Source organism: Schistocerca gregaria, chromosome 3 (assembly GCF_023897955.1).
Source record: "Schistocerca gregaria isolate iqSchGreg1 chromosome 3, iqSchGreg1.2, whole genome shotgun sequence".
NCBI lineage: Eukaryota > Metazoa > Arthropoda > Insecta > Orthoptera > Acrididae > Schistocerca > Schistocerca gregaria.
This window is the reverse complement of record NC_064922.1, coordinates 561695202-561711482: the sequence shown is the minus strand read 5'-3', so window position 1 is coordinate 561711482 and position 16281 is coordinate 561695202. Positions and strand designations below refer to the sequence as shown.

The window sequence follows — 16281 nt, the reverse complement described above, 5'->3', positions numbered from 1 at the left end:
TTTTTGATTTGACCTGGGTTTTGCCACTTGCCTCTCTCGTAAGCCAAAGTGCTGCACGTTAAGCATTACCAACAGGTCAATAGCTGGCGTCGCTACCACTGGTGCAATACACTTACACGCTAAGCACTCATCACCTTCAACGAGAAAATATCGGATGTTATTCAAATGGTTCAAATGGCTCTGAGCAATATGGGACTTAACATCTGTGGTCATCAGTCCCCTAGAACTTAGAACTACTTAAACCTAACTAACCTAAGGACATCACACACATCCATGCCCGAGGCAGGACTCGAACCAGCGACCGTAGCAGTCGCGCGGTTCCGGACTGAGCGCCTAGAACCGCTAGACCACACCGCGGCCGGCTCGGATGTTATTCAGTGATGTTTCCTGAGTATGTTGGAGTAAGGGCCGCGTGGTCCACGGTGTCCTGTGGCAGAGTATTTGCACTTAATTTAATTTATTGTACTTATTCACTGAACTAACAGAGCTAATGCACAAGAACAACATTGAGGGTAAGGCAGGTCATTGTCGCGCTAGTGCTGTCAACCCACGGAGCAGGAAAAAGTTGTTTAACTGTCGAATGATCCTCTTGCATAACATGCATACAGTGACGTTACTATTTCCTAGCGCTGCTCATTATCGAGCGTGACGGTGTTTAGTTTGAGGGAATGTATACTATGTTACAGGCGAATACGGCAGTGCCACCGCCCTACTCTTCTGCGGGCAGCCTGGACGGCTTGACGTCGGCCTCAGGTCCCGCGGGGGCAGCGGATATGGCGGGCGTTCCCGTGACGGTGAGCCCCGAGGCGGACCGGCGCGCCCCCTCCGCCTCCTCCTCCGCCACCGCCTCCGACGTGAGCAGCCTGGCAGGGTCCGGGTCCCCGGGATCGCCGCCGCGCGCCACCAGCCCCACGCTGGAGCCGCTGGCCAAGGCGCGCGGCCCGCCGCCTCCCGCGCCGCCCCCGACGCCGCCGGCACCGCCCCCGCCGCCCCAGCTGTCGCGGCCGCGCCGCCTCCTGCCCCCGCGCGCCGTGCCGGGCCGCCGCTGGCTGTCGCGCTCCGCCCCCACTACACCGTCGGCGCCGCCGCCCGACGGCAGCCCGCTGCTGGCGGAGCCGCCCTCTGACGAGGAACTAGACGCCACCGTCTGAGCGTCAGACGCCGTGCCTTAACCGACAATCGACTGCTCATGTGCTCTAGTGCCCTTTTCCCTTACGTAGCGTTACCGGTTCGCAACATTAACCGACTACCGTCATTCAGCAGTACGTTATAAACCGAGAAGTCTCATCGTCTGTTTCATATGATCGTACAGTGAATGAAATGTAATGACGCAGCGCAAGTTTACTCGTCTTTACGAGGGAAGTCATAAAGTTAAATAACTAATTTTTTATTTATTTTTGTCAATGTATGTCATGTTAATTACGAAACTTTAATTTTCTAAGGTGTAACCACTTTGCGACTATTTCTCGCACTTCTCTTTCTCTCTGTCTTACTAATACGCTAGAACTCAACACACACACACACACACACACATACACACACACACACACACACACACACACACGGAGAAAGAGAGAGGGGCAGGGAAGAGAGAGGCAAGTAAAACGAGAAGAGATAAACAGGGAGTAGGCAGGTGTATATTAGGCAGAGACCATCCCGTTCAAGAGAACCACATCTGCTTTCATTTCGTTGTGTGTTCTTGCCCGTCTGGTTTACGCAGTGTCGAATAGGTCGCTTGTGATGCACTCAAATGCCTTAGCGCTCTGTTGTCACTCCGGCTCCTAGCTGTTATCATCAAATCTAGAGCTCCCGAACTTATCCTAGAAGGATGCATAAACACAAATATTTTGCGTCTCCAGTTTGATGTTTCATGGTTACCGTTGCTGTCCATTGAAGTGGAAATCACTGGTTTGATTCTCGGTGTCTAGTTCTGATTTTTCTTTCGTAGAATAATCTGCCTTATAAAAAGAAGAGAGGAGTGAGTTGCATAAATAAGCAGCGGCACTGAGACCTAATTCCGATGAATTACGTGAGGCTGTGAACCATCCGACATTTATTTGTATAGCGATTTTCTCATTCTTAATGAATTCTTATAGCGTGTACTTATGGTGTTCGGAACCCATTCGAGCACTCCCTTCCATGTAAAGTTCGAGAAAAACGTGTCAACAAACTGCATGTAAACTACATTACCATTTAAAGATCTATCTGGAGCAATTTCAGCAACAAAGTTATTTATTTTCACGAACCCTATACCGTAAACGATCGTTTTCATTAGGTGTAATCACGAGCTGTTTCTCGAGAGCGGTACAATGCTTTTACATGTATAGTTTCTAACTAGAACAGTTCTCCTAACATGTATTCATTCCAAGACCAGAATACCGAATGGACCGCAGGTGAATACGCACAAACGAGGAATATGTGCTTCAGAAACAGAGCTGACCTAAATACGTGTCGTACACGAGTATAACGAAATTACTGACAAATTAGGAAGGGAATTTGGGAAGGAGATGTAAGCACTAGATTAGAAGGGAGGAAGTGGAAGGAGCAAAAATTCCAAAAGTCAGTGGAGGAGAAAAGATGGAATATGTGGCGGCTTCTCCAGAGGGAAAAAGAAAAAAACAATGTCTGTGAATTCCTATGGGACCAAACTGCTGTCATCGGTCCCTAGACTTACACACTACTTAAACAAACTTAAACTAACGTACAGTGAGAACAACAGATACACCCATGCCCGAGGAAGGACTCGAACCTCCGGTGGGAAAAGCCGCGCAATCCGTGACATAGTGCCAGAGGAGGTATTGAAATGAATTTTCTCACGTGGAGAGCAGTTGCGCTCATTTGTTGTCAAACCAGAAACCAGAAGAATATTACAAGGTTTTTCTCTTCTGAAAGCTGCAGATTGCGTGTGGTTAGGGTTCCTAGTCAAACGTGTACCTTGCTCTAGCTTACGCTGTCGACCCTACATAATGGAAATAATAGTAATCTTTGGTTCTAGCTTACGCTTTTTGAACGTGACACAATGGAGACAAAGGTATTGTGAAGGGTTGAGTGAGTGTTTCTGCTACATCTGTATCATCTAACACATTTTTCAAACAGTACATCTTCCTCTTACTTTATTACTCAAAAATCGCACTTCATTTTATACTACGACTGCAGTTCCGTGATGTGAAACTCTTACTTTAGTTCGTGCGTAGTTAATTAACTAAATCAGTTTTGAATGTTGACTTTGTAGTATAAGAATAGTCTAGTAATGCTGCGTTCTAGAAGTATGTTTTTTTACTTATTATTTGTGAAACACTTATATTTTTGTGTGGTCTAATCCAATCGCAAAAGGAAATGTTACTGACAGAATCTGCGACATGCAATATTCATTTCTGAGCACTCAGTCCCATAAGCGTTGTGCTAAAACATATGTCGTGATGTGTCTTCTATGCTGGAAGAGATGGCTCCCGAAGCATGCCAACGATGGGTCCTGTATTACCAGCAACAAGACGGTGGACCCTTGTTGAGCGTGTCGCTGCTTTCATGGTGACCTTTTATCGGAAGATGATCCAATTAAAGAAGGAATCCGCAATTCGTCGTTTTGAGTTGTTAATTATTATTGTTCACTTTTTTTTCAACACCAACTGTTAAAATACTAAACTGGTACCGACTACACAACCTTCATTAACCGTGAAAGACTTTTGTGAGCCCCGACATCACTTCTGCACATGTTTCCTTATTTTACTTTTAATACTCGCGCCTTCGTTACACGCTCGATATTCTTTCTCAGACCTTAATTTTAACAATACTCTCCACTCACACGGACGTCAACTGCCGCCCGGTGCATTTACTTAGTGGTACAATGTGATCATGTGAACAGCACGCGGGGGATGACAGCAAAAACAATGAGCCTTTCGTGTGGTCGTCGGAGAAGTACAATACTCTTCTGGACATTTCTTTTTCTTGACTTCCATAATCAAACAGCTACATAAAAGGGACATTGAGTTCACGGGGGAATTTAGATACTCATTTACGTATAAAGTATTTTAATCGTCTGTGCATTAATAAAAAATGTTAGGTGGCATCTGAGATCTCCGACGGTATGGACACCTTACAACATTTCGGGGTTTAGTTCCAGTTCCACATAATTTAAAAAATACACATATTCCGCGATACAAAAGAAGCGCTAATTTTGGTATAGTTCGTACATCTGATGATTGTACTTCGTCACCGAAACCAATAACTATACTTCAACTCCTACAATCAAGACGGGAAAGTCATCGCTGCATTCCTCCAATACATGTTGTTACATATTAAAAGTTCATTCACGGTTACAATAGCAGCAGACTATTTCCGAATAATTTTTCGGGTATGTCTCGTTCGCCGTTACCGTTAAGTTTGACAATGCTGTTTCAATGTGACCTGTGTGACGTGGAACGACACTTACCATTCTCGAAACGGTATTCAAGTGAGAATCACAGTACTCTCTTTGTGGCGCTTATTCACCTATACACTGCTTTTTTTAAAAACACAGATTTACAAAAGCGTTGCTTCTGCTTCAGACTGAGTGGGAAAACTCGATGCTGTACAGTCCAGGAGCTCATTCCTGCAGCAGCGATTACACAGTGGGAGATAATGGGACTTTGCATAATGCACCGTGTAGCGTCATCTACATCACGTCTCTACCACAAATTGCAATGCATTGTTGTTAAATCGCGCTTTAAGTGCGACTCTGTTTTGAGTCATCCCTATTCTCACTGGTTAGAGCGGCCCGCCACGAATTCCTCTTCTCAGAGCAGCAATTGCTATCAACATTCTTAATTATTTGCTGGGTGTATTCCAATCTCTGTTTTCCTCCACAGTTTTTACCTTATACAGCTCACTCTAGTACCATGGAAGTTATTCCCTGTTTTAACAGATATCCTGTACCCTTTTTTTTTGCGTTTTCCATACATTCCTTTCCTCGTCGTTTCTCAGGAGAACCTCTTCATTCATTACTTTATCAGTCCACCTAGTTTTCAATATTCTTCTGTAACACCACATCTCAAATACTTCGATTCTCTTCTTTTCTGCTTTTCCCACAGACCACGTTCCACTGCCATACAATGCTATGCTCCAAACGTACATTCTCACAAATTTTTTCCTCAAATTCAGACCTGTGTTTAATACTAGTTGAGTTTTCTTCGCCAGGAATTCCCTTTTTGCTAGCGGTAGTCTGCTTTTTCTGTCCTCCTTGCTCGGTTCGTCATGGGTTATCTTGCTGCCTAAGTAGCAGAATTTCTTGATTTCATCTATTTCGTAATTCCCAGTCGTGATGTTGTTTTTCGCTTTTCTCATTTCTGCTACTTCTAATTACTTTCGTCTTCCTTCGGATTACTCACAGTCCATATTGTTTACTCGTTGGACTGTTCATTCCATTCAGAGGATATTGTAATTCTCCTTCACTTCCACTGAGGATAGTAATTTCATCAGTGAATATTTTCATAGGTATCCTTCCACTTTGTATTTTAAACCCATTCCTGAACCTTTCTCTTAGTTCCGTCATTGCTTCTTCGACGTATAGATTAAACAGTAGGAATGAAAGAGTATGTCCCCGTCTTAAACCCATTTTAATCCGAGCACTTCATTCGTCGACTCTCACTCTTATATTCACTCTGGGTTCTTGTACATATTGCACATTACTCGTCTTTCCCTATAGCTTACCCCTACTTTTCTGAGAATATCGAACACTTTTCAGCATTTTAAAATGTCGAACGCTTTTTCCAGGTCGACAAATTCTATGAACGTGTCTTGATTTTTTTTCAGTCTTGCTTCCATTATCAACCGCAAGGCCAGAATTGCCGCTGTGGTGCCTTTACCTTTACTAAAGCCAAACTGATCGTCATCTAACACGTCCTAAATTTTCTTTTCCATTCTTCTGTATAATATTCTGGTCAGAATCTTGATGCATAAGCTGTTAAGCTGATTGTGTTATAATCCTCGCACTTGTCGGTTCTTGGAGTCTTCGGAATTGTATGGATGATGTTTTTCCAAAGGTGATATGGTATAGCGTCAGACTCATACATCTACATACCAACGTAAATAGTGATGCAATGAAATTGTGATGCAATGTTGTGTACTCTTTCTGCGTTATTCGATCGTAAGTCATCCAAAGCTCTTTTAAATTCTGATTCTAATACTGTATCCCCTATGTCTTCTATCTGAATCCTGTTTCTTCTCCTATCGCGTCATCACGCAAGTCTTTTCCCTCACAGAGGCCTTCAACCCTAGCGGGTTGCACCTTTGTGCACTCTCTTCTGACTCTACCATTATTGCTAGGCGGAAATATTCATAGACATTTGAGTCTGAGATCTCTTGGTATTGTACACATAACATACGTTTTGACGAAATAAATCTCGGGTGAGCAGCCTGAACAGTAATCGACCACGATTGCCGAAATATTATGTCCTATGCACACTCATACCAGGCTGTTCACCCGAGATTTATTTCGTCACAAATTACGCCTGGACAAATTGAAGAAGCACAACATACGTTTTCCTTGTATTTTTTAGTAACAAAGGTAGCCACTTTCATTGGATTGCAGTTGAAACACCGATCACAATGATCATCTTCAGATCAAGTAAGCAGGTTGCTGAGACAGCGCATGTTGTACTCTCATAGTAATTGATTGATTGTGAAAACACATGGCTTATGCATTCATGAGGTGTCACATCATATTGCTTATTGGATATGAAGGTGAACAGCGGTCACTGAAACCACTCAGCTGTGTTCAGATGGAAGTGACTGTATCTGGCAATAAAGCTGATCAATCCGTAACCTCCACTGTGTTCATAACGCTCTTATCTTTCGAGTTTGGCCATCTGGAAACCGCGCGACGGTTTCAATTCCGTCGCTTTGCTCTTTTTTTCCTCCAGTACACTTTTATATTTTCACCGTGCTTCATTTAGACCACTTCAGACGTGTGTTCTTGCTTATTCTACCTTGGAATACTTTTACAGTCAACACTTTCCTTCTGAAAAATATCTCTTTCTTCTGCTTCTTTTGCTTTTATGCTGTGTATTTCTAAATCTTTTTCATGTAAATCAGCCTTCTTTTCCCTATTGTTTCTGTTATTTATTTTTATAGTTAGATGTATTTTATTATTGTTGCTTCCGAGCTTCTCCGCTTCTTATGAGACCTAAAATTTTTCGTGTCTTTTTCTCTCTAATATTTTTTCTTCTTCTTCTACAAATACATGTATACATTTCTGGTATGTCTGCCCCTATTTGTGCCCCCCACATTCGAGTGGCTCTTCCATGGGCTACATTGACTAAAAGCAATGACAATGATGGTTTTTGAAGAAAGTCAAAAGAATTTCATAACACCAGCTGCATATAACAGTGACTCCTGTGGAACTGGGTTTCATGCTGCAAACTGCTATGGATAACATACACATCACGCCTATCCACAGAATTCTTTTAAAAAGAGGTACCGGTACATGTCAGTGCAAGTTATTACATCATCTCCAAAGCTAATATATACAGACACGCAAATACTTCAAAATTTGCTAAAATAACCAGGAATCTGATATTTAATAGTCGACACAAGAAAAACTTATGAAAACCTTAAGTGCTTGAGAGCAGTTCTACAATCATGACCTGAAACGTTATCTGTGGGGAGGACACTGATCAGTGAATGGAAGAGAACCGCTGTATCCCATTAAGCTTGTGAGGAAAACAACGAATAACCCATGTTATAGATATAATATCAAATACTTTAGGCCTAATTCTTGTATTTATTGTGGTAAATATGATTGTCATTTGCTTAGATGTGAATATATTTGTGCTGCTTACATTTTTAAATTTTTTGGGAAGAAATGAATTCTACAGTGGCTAATTTCTAATAAATGTTCCTTTTAATTAGCAACATTTCTGAGTTGTAGGATGTGCTAAACTAGAAAGAAGCAGATAGTAAAAATCTGAGGCGTTTATTTGCGCATTATTGGTTTTAGTCAGCATTGACACAAGAAAATATTCCCTTTTATGAAAAAGCTTAACATACAATAGTCCAGATGGTGACATTTTCAATGAAATTTGGGCTGATAGAAACACAAATTTGTTTTCTGGTTGTCCAAATATTGAAATATAAATGAAATTATTTTTCTTTCTGTTTCAGGAATTTCTGTAACTAAAAAGGTGTGTGATTGTAAACCACAAACATACAATGTGCGACTCGCTCATTACATTACCTAATTTCTGGTTAACAGCTCTTGTTTGAATGTAATTTTGGTTATAGTTCCTTGCGTCCCTTGTTATTCCGTGAATCTTATTTAAAACAGGTAATTCGTGTTATTGTGTATCAAAATAAGAGAACTTCACTACTATGAGAAAGTTCATGCACCAAGTTTGGTTGCTTTTTATGTTTCTCACAAGATCACTAAAGTAATATCAGTCTGCATCATTTGTAGGTGAACTTGTCTAATAGTTACCGATTTCTTTCATATGTGGACTTTAACTTGGCAATGTTGTAACATGCTCACTATGCATACTATTTGATGTCTTACGATCTGATATTCAAAGAAAAATTATTATACAGGAACGAGATTAATAAACAAATAATATCCTCTGGAGAGAAGAGAATAAGATGATGTAATTATAGATATTATGACTTACTTATGAAGAAAAGGAATTATTTTTTGCTTCATGTTTTTTCTTGTGCTTAAGGGTAATGGCATCTTGAATACAAGTTGCACAAAAGTTTATTCAAGCTTTTACAAAATGAAACTTTGGTGTACACTTTTTCTTCGATTACGCCAAATTATTTTGCTTTACTACATAAGTGAGGATCGAATCCATTGACTGTGACCAGAAGTTGAACATTTTGGTCATTAACCCCGAAGTACTATACTATTGTGTAAAGTAACTGGCTTGGACATTATATGAATCCAGTCTGGTCTTTTATCTCAGGAATAAATCCAAGTGCAAGTTTCAGTGCATATTCATGTTCTACTGTCTGAATTCAGTCCTATGGATATAGTGTGTTCATTAAAAAAGTTAGTGATTAAGTAAGAAGCTCACATTTACGTAAATTCAAGTAAAATGTGTCACTTGTTACCGAATATGAGAGATAATGTATTTTATTTCTGTTAAGGTTGAAAGGAGTTAAATATGCGTAAGATAATCCAACAATGAACAATGTGCCTACGTGATGATTCACAATAGTTTCTGAGAAATCACTAAAATAACACTACAACATCAGATATTGCACATGGAAGTAATTTTGAAAACTATTACATTATTCCCAAATTATGTGACTCAGACTGTTGGATTGTAGCAGTTTAAAATGCTAAATGTTAACATGAATAAAAATATAGGCCTATTCTTTGTATATTTACATTGTGTGTCAACAATAAGTAGATAATGTGTAATACTACCATTAATAATAATAATAATAATAATAATTGCTTTTTGCAAAATCTCTATATCTGTGTATTATTTGTTTTCCTCTCATCTGCTCTATGTTTAGATTGAAGTATCTGTCATGTAAAAGAGGAGTCTTATGAAATTAAAAAAAAAGTCATAGTTGAGTTCGGTCCCTGCAGATCTGTTCATTTGTTCTTATTTATTGGTTTATTTAACCTGAGTGTATTAATATCTTCAGGCCAATGTGGTGTATAGTATAGAAACTAATCATGTGCAACTTTATAAATATGCACCAAGACATGTAAGACCTGGACTCGTGCTGAAGAGGACTTTGATTCAAGTCGATATCTGGCCATCCAGTTTTACATTTTCTGAACTTTCGCTACATCTCCTCAGGAAAATACCGGGAAAGTCCCTTTTTCACCCTCTCCCAGTCTTAACTTGTTCTCACTTCTCTAATGAGTTGGCTAGCGACAGGATAAACTTTACTCTAATTTTCTTTCCTTTTGCAATGTTAGTCTCAGTAATGAAATTATATACTGTCATGGTATACAATAACATCGTCATCTACATTTACATGAGTACCCTGCTATTCACAATTAAGAGTCTGGCAGAGGATTCAATGAACCAGCTTCGAGCCCTCTCTACTGTTCCACTCTCGAAAGGTGCGCTGCAGGAACGAGGACTTATTCTGTGTGAGCCCTGATTTCTCTAATTTTATCGTGATGATCGTTTCTCCCTGTGTAGGTAGGTGCCAACAGAATGTTTTAGCGATCGGAGGAGAAAACTGGTTATTGAAATATCATGAGAAGATCCCGTTGCAACGAAAAGCGCCATTATTTTAATGGTTGCCACTCGAATTCACGTATCATGTCTGTGGCACTATCTCCCCTGTTTAGCGATAATACAAAACGAGCCACTCTTCTTTTGATTTTCGACGTCATCCGTCAGTCCCATCTGATGCGTATCCCACACCGCACAACAATACTCCAGAATAGGGAGGACAAGTGTGGTGCAAGCAGTCTCTTTAATAGATCTGTTGCACCTTCTAAGTGTTCTGCCAATGGATCGCAGTTGCTGATTTGCTCTATCCGCAACATTATCTAACTGATTGTTTCAGTTTAGGTTACTTGTAGGCTTATAGTAACCCTAAGTATTTAGTTGAATTTACAGCCTTCAGATTTGTGTGAATTATCGCGTAATCGAAGTTTAGCGGATTTCTCTAAGTACTCATATGAATAGCTTCACACTTTTCTTTATTCAGAGCCAGCTGCCACTTTTCGCACCATACAGATATCTTATCTAAATCATTTTGCTATTCGTTTTGGTCATCTGATGACTTTATACTGCAGTTAGAATGACCAATAACAATTTGAATAGGAACAGCTCTGCTAATGAATTAAACACCCTAATACTTCGTATTATAATAAAATATAAATTATATGAAATTTTTCTACAATGTATATGTGAATGCTATTCGGTTCCCCCCGTAGGAGTTCGAGTCCTCCTTCGGGCAGGGGTGTGTGTGTCGTCCTTAGCGTCAGTTAGTTTAAATTAGATTAAGTAGTGTGTAAGTTTAGAGACCGATGACCTCAGCAGTTTGGTCCCACAAGACCTTACCACAAATTTAAATTTGAATGCTATTTTCAAATAAAAACGTTAGTTAGTTACTCAGTTTGATAACAATACATAAATTTAACTACATCATAGAGAAAGGAAAGAATAGGAAATGGGTGAGGTATGTAAATCCAAATTGTGCACATCTGTGCGATTCTAAAGGTGTGACTTATGCCACCGACCTTAGTATTGGTTAAAGGACTGTAATTCGCAGTTAATGAAGAAACTGTCTAAACCTGTTTGTTTAGCATGCTGCAGATGTGGGAGTCACACGTCTTTGCTTAACGACCAAACGCAAGACGGATCACGGCAGCGGTTGGCGTAAAGCCCAGAGAACTCGTGCATAGAGATTTCGATGTGTGCCACCGTCTCGTGGTCTCGTGCTGGCATAAATATATTCGCAGCACGTGGATACGGTGTGACCTACTTGCGGGTACACAACACTTGGATGTGAAATATGTGGTGCCCACAATAGCAGAATGGTGGTTGTCAATGTGTGAGCTGCTGTCAACGAGCTCGGCACCTCTTGTGAAGATTCTGTTGAGAACAAAACAGTCTGTTTGGTTTTTGTCTGGGATATTTACTAACAAGCGAGACCAGTGCTGGTGGGTGATGGGTTTTCCGACATGGCAGCTGATTGCAGAGGATGACACCTGATGACTGACCACCTGTGGGCTACGAGTGCGTGCCTGGTTGCTATCTAGTAGGCACATAGTCGCAGACACGGCATCCCTTCTCCCTAGGGATGACATGGCGAAGCCATCTTGAGAGTGACTGCATAGCCTCCTTCCTCCTCTGGAAAACGATGGCATCGTCATCGGAGGAATCAGACTGAGAAGTTAGTCCTTTAGCGGTTGCGTCCATAGGCTGGGGTCCTGGACGAGTCCTGAGGCTGGTGTGGCTGACCCAGAATGCTTGGGGACAGCTGATGGGTGGACCATCTGGAGCAAATCTGCAAAGATATCAAATGAAGTAGATACACTGCGCTGTGAGAGCAACTGAAGAAGAAGAGTATAGAATCCCTGGGGGATGAGATCGAGAGTACTTGAAAAGTAGAAATGTTGCACCCGGAAAGTGTATATTAGTGCTCCAGCAGCTGAGGAATCGAAATATCGCTCCTGGACGGCGTAATGCTTGTGTAAACACTTCGGACGGGGAAGTCACAAGGAGGGAGGACAAGTAGGGAGTCCTGTCATGTCAGTGGCGACGTCTACAATGACTAAGTGTGCAGCAAAATATGAGAAGGTGCTGGAGAAAGAGGCACTGGGTTGAACCAAGTGACCAGAAAGAGGTTTGACTGCTGACGACGATAGCCCCTTGGTGGGTATCGCTGAAAGACCCATGTGTGATGAAGTGCAGTTTCAAGCCCAGAGCGCATAGGTCCCACCGAGTTAGTGCTGAACCGCTGAGCCAGAAGAGGTAGGCTACATCTGAGTCATACAGAGCTTACAGACAGCGGAGGTGCTTTGGGGAAGGCGGATCCATTTCTTTGAAGCCGCAGTGATGCTGGATATACCCATGCTGGACACAGTGATGAAAATACTGCAAAGAAAACTGGAAAGCAGCATATCAAGTTGTGGAAGAAGAAGCTGACAGGCCCTGTCTAACTGCGGAGTTCAGAGAAAGCTCACAAAAAAAACTTCATCGCTGGTGAAAGTGGGATTAGACACTTGGGAGATTGGTACTAAATTCGAAAGCCATGGACGACTATATGGAACGAAAAATATTGATGCTGTCGCAAAGAACTGGGATGAAACTGAAAGCTATCCTCAGTGATGGGAGGAAAGTTAAAACCTTCGAAGCCATCTCCAGTGGAGCGATGAAACTTGAGATCGACTACCAATGGTGGGACGAAAAGTAGAATCCATCGCCAAAGGTGTGGCGAAAACTTTGAGTGCTGGCGCTGGAGCCAGTAGTGGTGCTGGAGCCGGTAAAAATGTTTATCCTCTTCACCAACTGTTACGGCGCACTTCGTCTGTGGAGAGCTCGATGTGAATTACCGTTGTACGGTTGTGTGCCAACATGGGGCACAATGATACGGTGTGACCTACTCGTGTGCAAGTAACAGATGGAGGTGAAACAGCACGATGTCACCAGAGCCATGAACATGAGTTCTGCTGCTGAAGAGCCATGCATCTTTTGTAGTGCTTGCCGAAGATTCTGTTGACAACAAAAAAAACCTGTATTTGTTAACAAGGGAGACATGCACCGATCGGTGATGGGCTTGCCTGCTTGACGGATGGCCGCATAAAAGATGACGCCTGATATTTGGCCACCCGCGGTATGTTGGTGTGCGACTGATTGCCGTGTAGTAGGCGAATAGTACGATGAATGCATGGACAAATCAGTACGTGATTTATGCGTAGACCTCCAGCTTCAGAGCAGAGCGGAAATCAAGAGCAACAGCTTATCGGTTTCTTACGTCTTTAATTTTAGTGCTATTCTTATAAGCAGAAATGAGAAGTAGCTGATTATTTAGTTGTTTTCAGTAGTGCTATAAATTTTCTTGAAAGAATTTGCACATTTTTCGATTTTTTTCTTGAGTAAGTTTACTTTCTAATATAATTTTCCGCCGCAGAAGTCACTAGCGCCGCTTCATTTACATGATTCCATGATCTATCGAGTGATAAATATTCGCTAGAACTCCAGCACCAGATTCTCAGAGTTTAATCTCGCGCTTTGTAAGTGTATATTCAAGTGTAGTAGTTATTCAGCTGTTTGTTTTAAGATTAGTGAGTGGTGTAATCAGCGTATTTAGCGTAGTTAGCCACTTAGTTCGGAGCCAGCAGTCGCCTGTGATACATCTGCAGGGCATCATGTTACGCATCTAGCTTTTTCTGTGTTCTCTTAATAGTATATATCTGTTTAATTTGTAAGGTGTCAGGCAAATCCAACACCTTCCATGAAAACCCTGACATAATAAGCAAATCTAGTAGTATGTCATATAGTTCCGAATAAATCGTGACATTAAATTAACCAAAGTAATACGAGTAACGAGTGAGCAAATGGTATACCACAGACTAACACAAGAATGCCTAAATGCATGTTGTACCTTCCCACCGTGAGACCGACGCAGTTCCGAGGGGAGAAACGAGAACAGAAGCCGAGAGCAGAACCGTGTTAAGCTAGAAGGCCCTACGATAAGGGACGGACTGGACACCCACGTCGCCAGCCTACCTCTAAGACTACCACCCGCACGTTTTAACGTGAGACTTTTTCATGTCTCTGTTACGTCAAGGACCACCCCCCCCCCCTCCCCCAGCCCATGTTAAAAGCTAGAGCCCTCCAGAAAAACAGTATAGATCTTACGATAACACAAAAAGGGCCACTACCACCTGCAAGTTTTAGTGTGAGTCTTTTTCGCGTGTCTGTTACATTAGGACCACCCCCCAGCCTATGTTAAAAGATAGAGCCCTCCAGAAGAACAGTATAGATCTTACGATAACGGTGAAAGGACCACATCAGCTGCAGGTTTTAGCGTGAGACTTTTTCGCATCTCTGCTACGTTGCAAACTTTAAAAACATTGCCCCACCACGAAAAGTATAACGTTTCTCATTGGATAGGCAGAATTTTTGTAGGCGGAGCTTAAGGTTAACATTGAGATCCTGATTGGTCAGATGAAAACACAGCCAGATAGTTTTTTTTTTAAACCAACTTCGGTAAATTGTAGTAAGGAGAAGTTAGAAGAAGTTAGTTCCGAGTCGCCGAGGTGAGCGGAGCTGTGCTGCCCGCGGCTCCCTGACAAACACCGACAAGGTAATGAACGCAAGCGATGCCGCATAACAGAGCATAAGGCTTCACTCAGAACGGAAGAAGTCTCATCTGTTACACCCCCTTTTTGCGTAATACTAGTGTCGATCGTAAATTAAAGCTCACGGTGTTCACATTTGCCACTTGAAGTAAAAATCTGAAACGTGATGATTTTTCTGTTATATAGTTATTGAGAAGCCACATCAGCCACTGTAATTTACGACAAGTTAGATAAGTAATTGAAGATAATTGAGGGTCAATGTAGACCATTTTGATAGTTTTCTCTTTTGTGAAACTTAATTTAAACCTAGATTATAGATGTGATATGGCATAGGTCATCCTTCGATCCATTGTAGAACTTGGAAACCCCCTCAGGGAATATTCGTTCACATTTTTGTTGAACGCAGTTGGTTTTTACCATCCTGTATTAAAACACTTCCTTTTATTAATAGTGCAATTTATAAACAATGTTTTGTGAGTAGAATAAAATTTTCAATGGTAAACTTAACTGCTTTTTCGACGCTATTTTACCAGCTAACTAAAAATAGGAAAGCCTTGAACCCCTTCCACTAAATTTAGTTAGTATTAAGATTCTTTTACAGGAAGTGCAGTAGAGCTGACGCTGAAATCATTGAGGATTTGGTTATATGATTGCTAGTCTCACTGAACTCTTCTGAATTCTACAGGTCATGTGTGGACTGGCGTCTACTTACCAGCAACAGGTCCCAGGTTCAAACTAGTCAATTCCCTAAAAAAAAAAAAAAAAAAAAAAAAAAACGCTCAGAGCGTCCTTGCGCGAAAGTGGTAGGGAGACACGATATAGAACAAACAGACACCATCATGAATGCTTAGAAATTGTTTGCGTGTTTTGGTATTTAGGAAGCTTAGTTTCTCTTTTTTTGTTAGCTGTAAGTTCAGGCAGTCTGTAGCTCAGTTATCATTTCTTCTGAACACCCAGATACATAATTCATTGTGATATCAACTGTCCCTCGATCACAAGTTAGGATTGTAACAAGTTGCTTATGTAGATTTCTGTCAGTTTTTCTGTTTACTCTTCTGCTAGTCTTACTAGGAAGGGTAAGATGTGTGCCTGCTATGTGCGGACGCAGCATGAGCTGGCCGCAGTTCGCGAACAGTTGAATGTGGTTTTGGCTGCGATCAGTCGCCTTCCGGCTACAGTTTCGGCATGTATCGGTGGTGGAGATTCTGCAGCATCGAAGGTGCACCTCAAGTGTCTCTTATTTCGCCCGAGGCACCTTCTGGTGCATCCAACTCGGTGGACCCACAGGGTGAGTGGCGGATGGTAACGCGTTCTCGTCGCTCAAGACGGAGGGCCAATGTTGAGGCTGGCCATGTGGCCTCACTTATTCACACAGTGAGTGAACAGGTGGTCGTTCCTCAGCAGGGCCCGAGCAGGCACACGTGGGCAGGGGTTTGCTAGTTATTGGGAGCTCCAATGTTAGGCGCGTTATGGATCCCCTGAGAAGATTACGTTCAGGGCTGGAAAGAAAGCCTGTGCACTCGGTATAT

The 16281-nt window shown here is 41.8% G+C and overlaps 1 protein-coding gene across 1 annotated transcript in view; it reads left to right on the top strand.

Annotated features, from left to right (window-relative positions):
* The window catches only part of LOC126355462 (protein enabled homolog), a 501028-nt gene extending 499877 nt beyond the window's left edge, over positions 1-1151 (top strand). Inside the window, exon 7 of the mRNA XM_050005778.1 lies at positions 687-1151. Within this exon, the coding sequence (XP_049861735.1) occupies positions 687-1151 (465 nt within the window). The remainder of the gene's footprint in view (positions 1-686) is intronic.
* The last annotated feature ends 15130 nt before the right edge of the window (positions 1152-16281 follow it).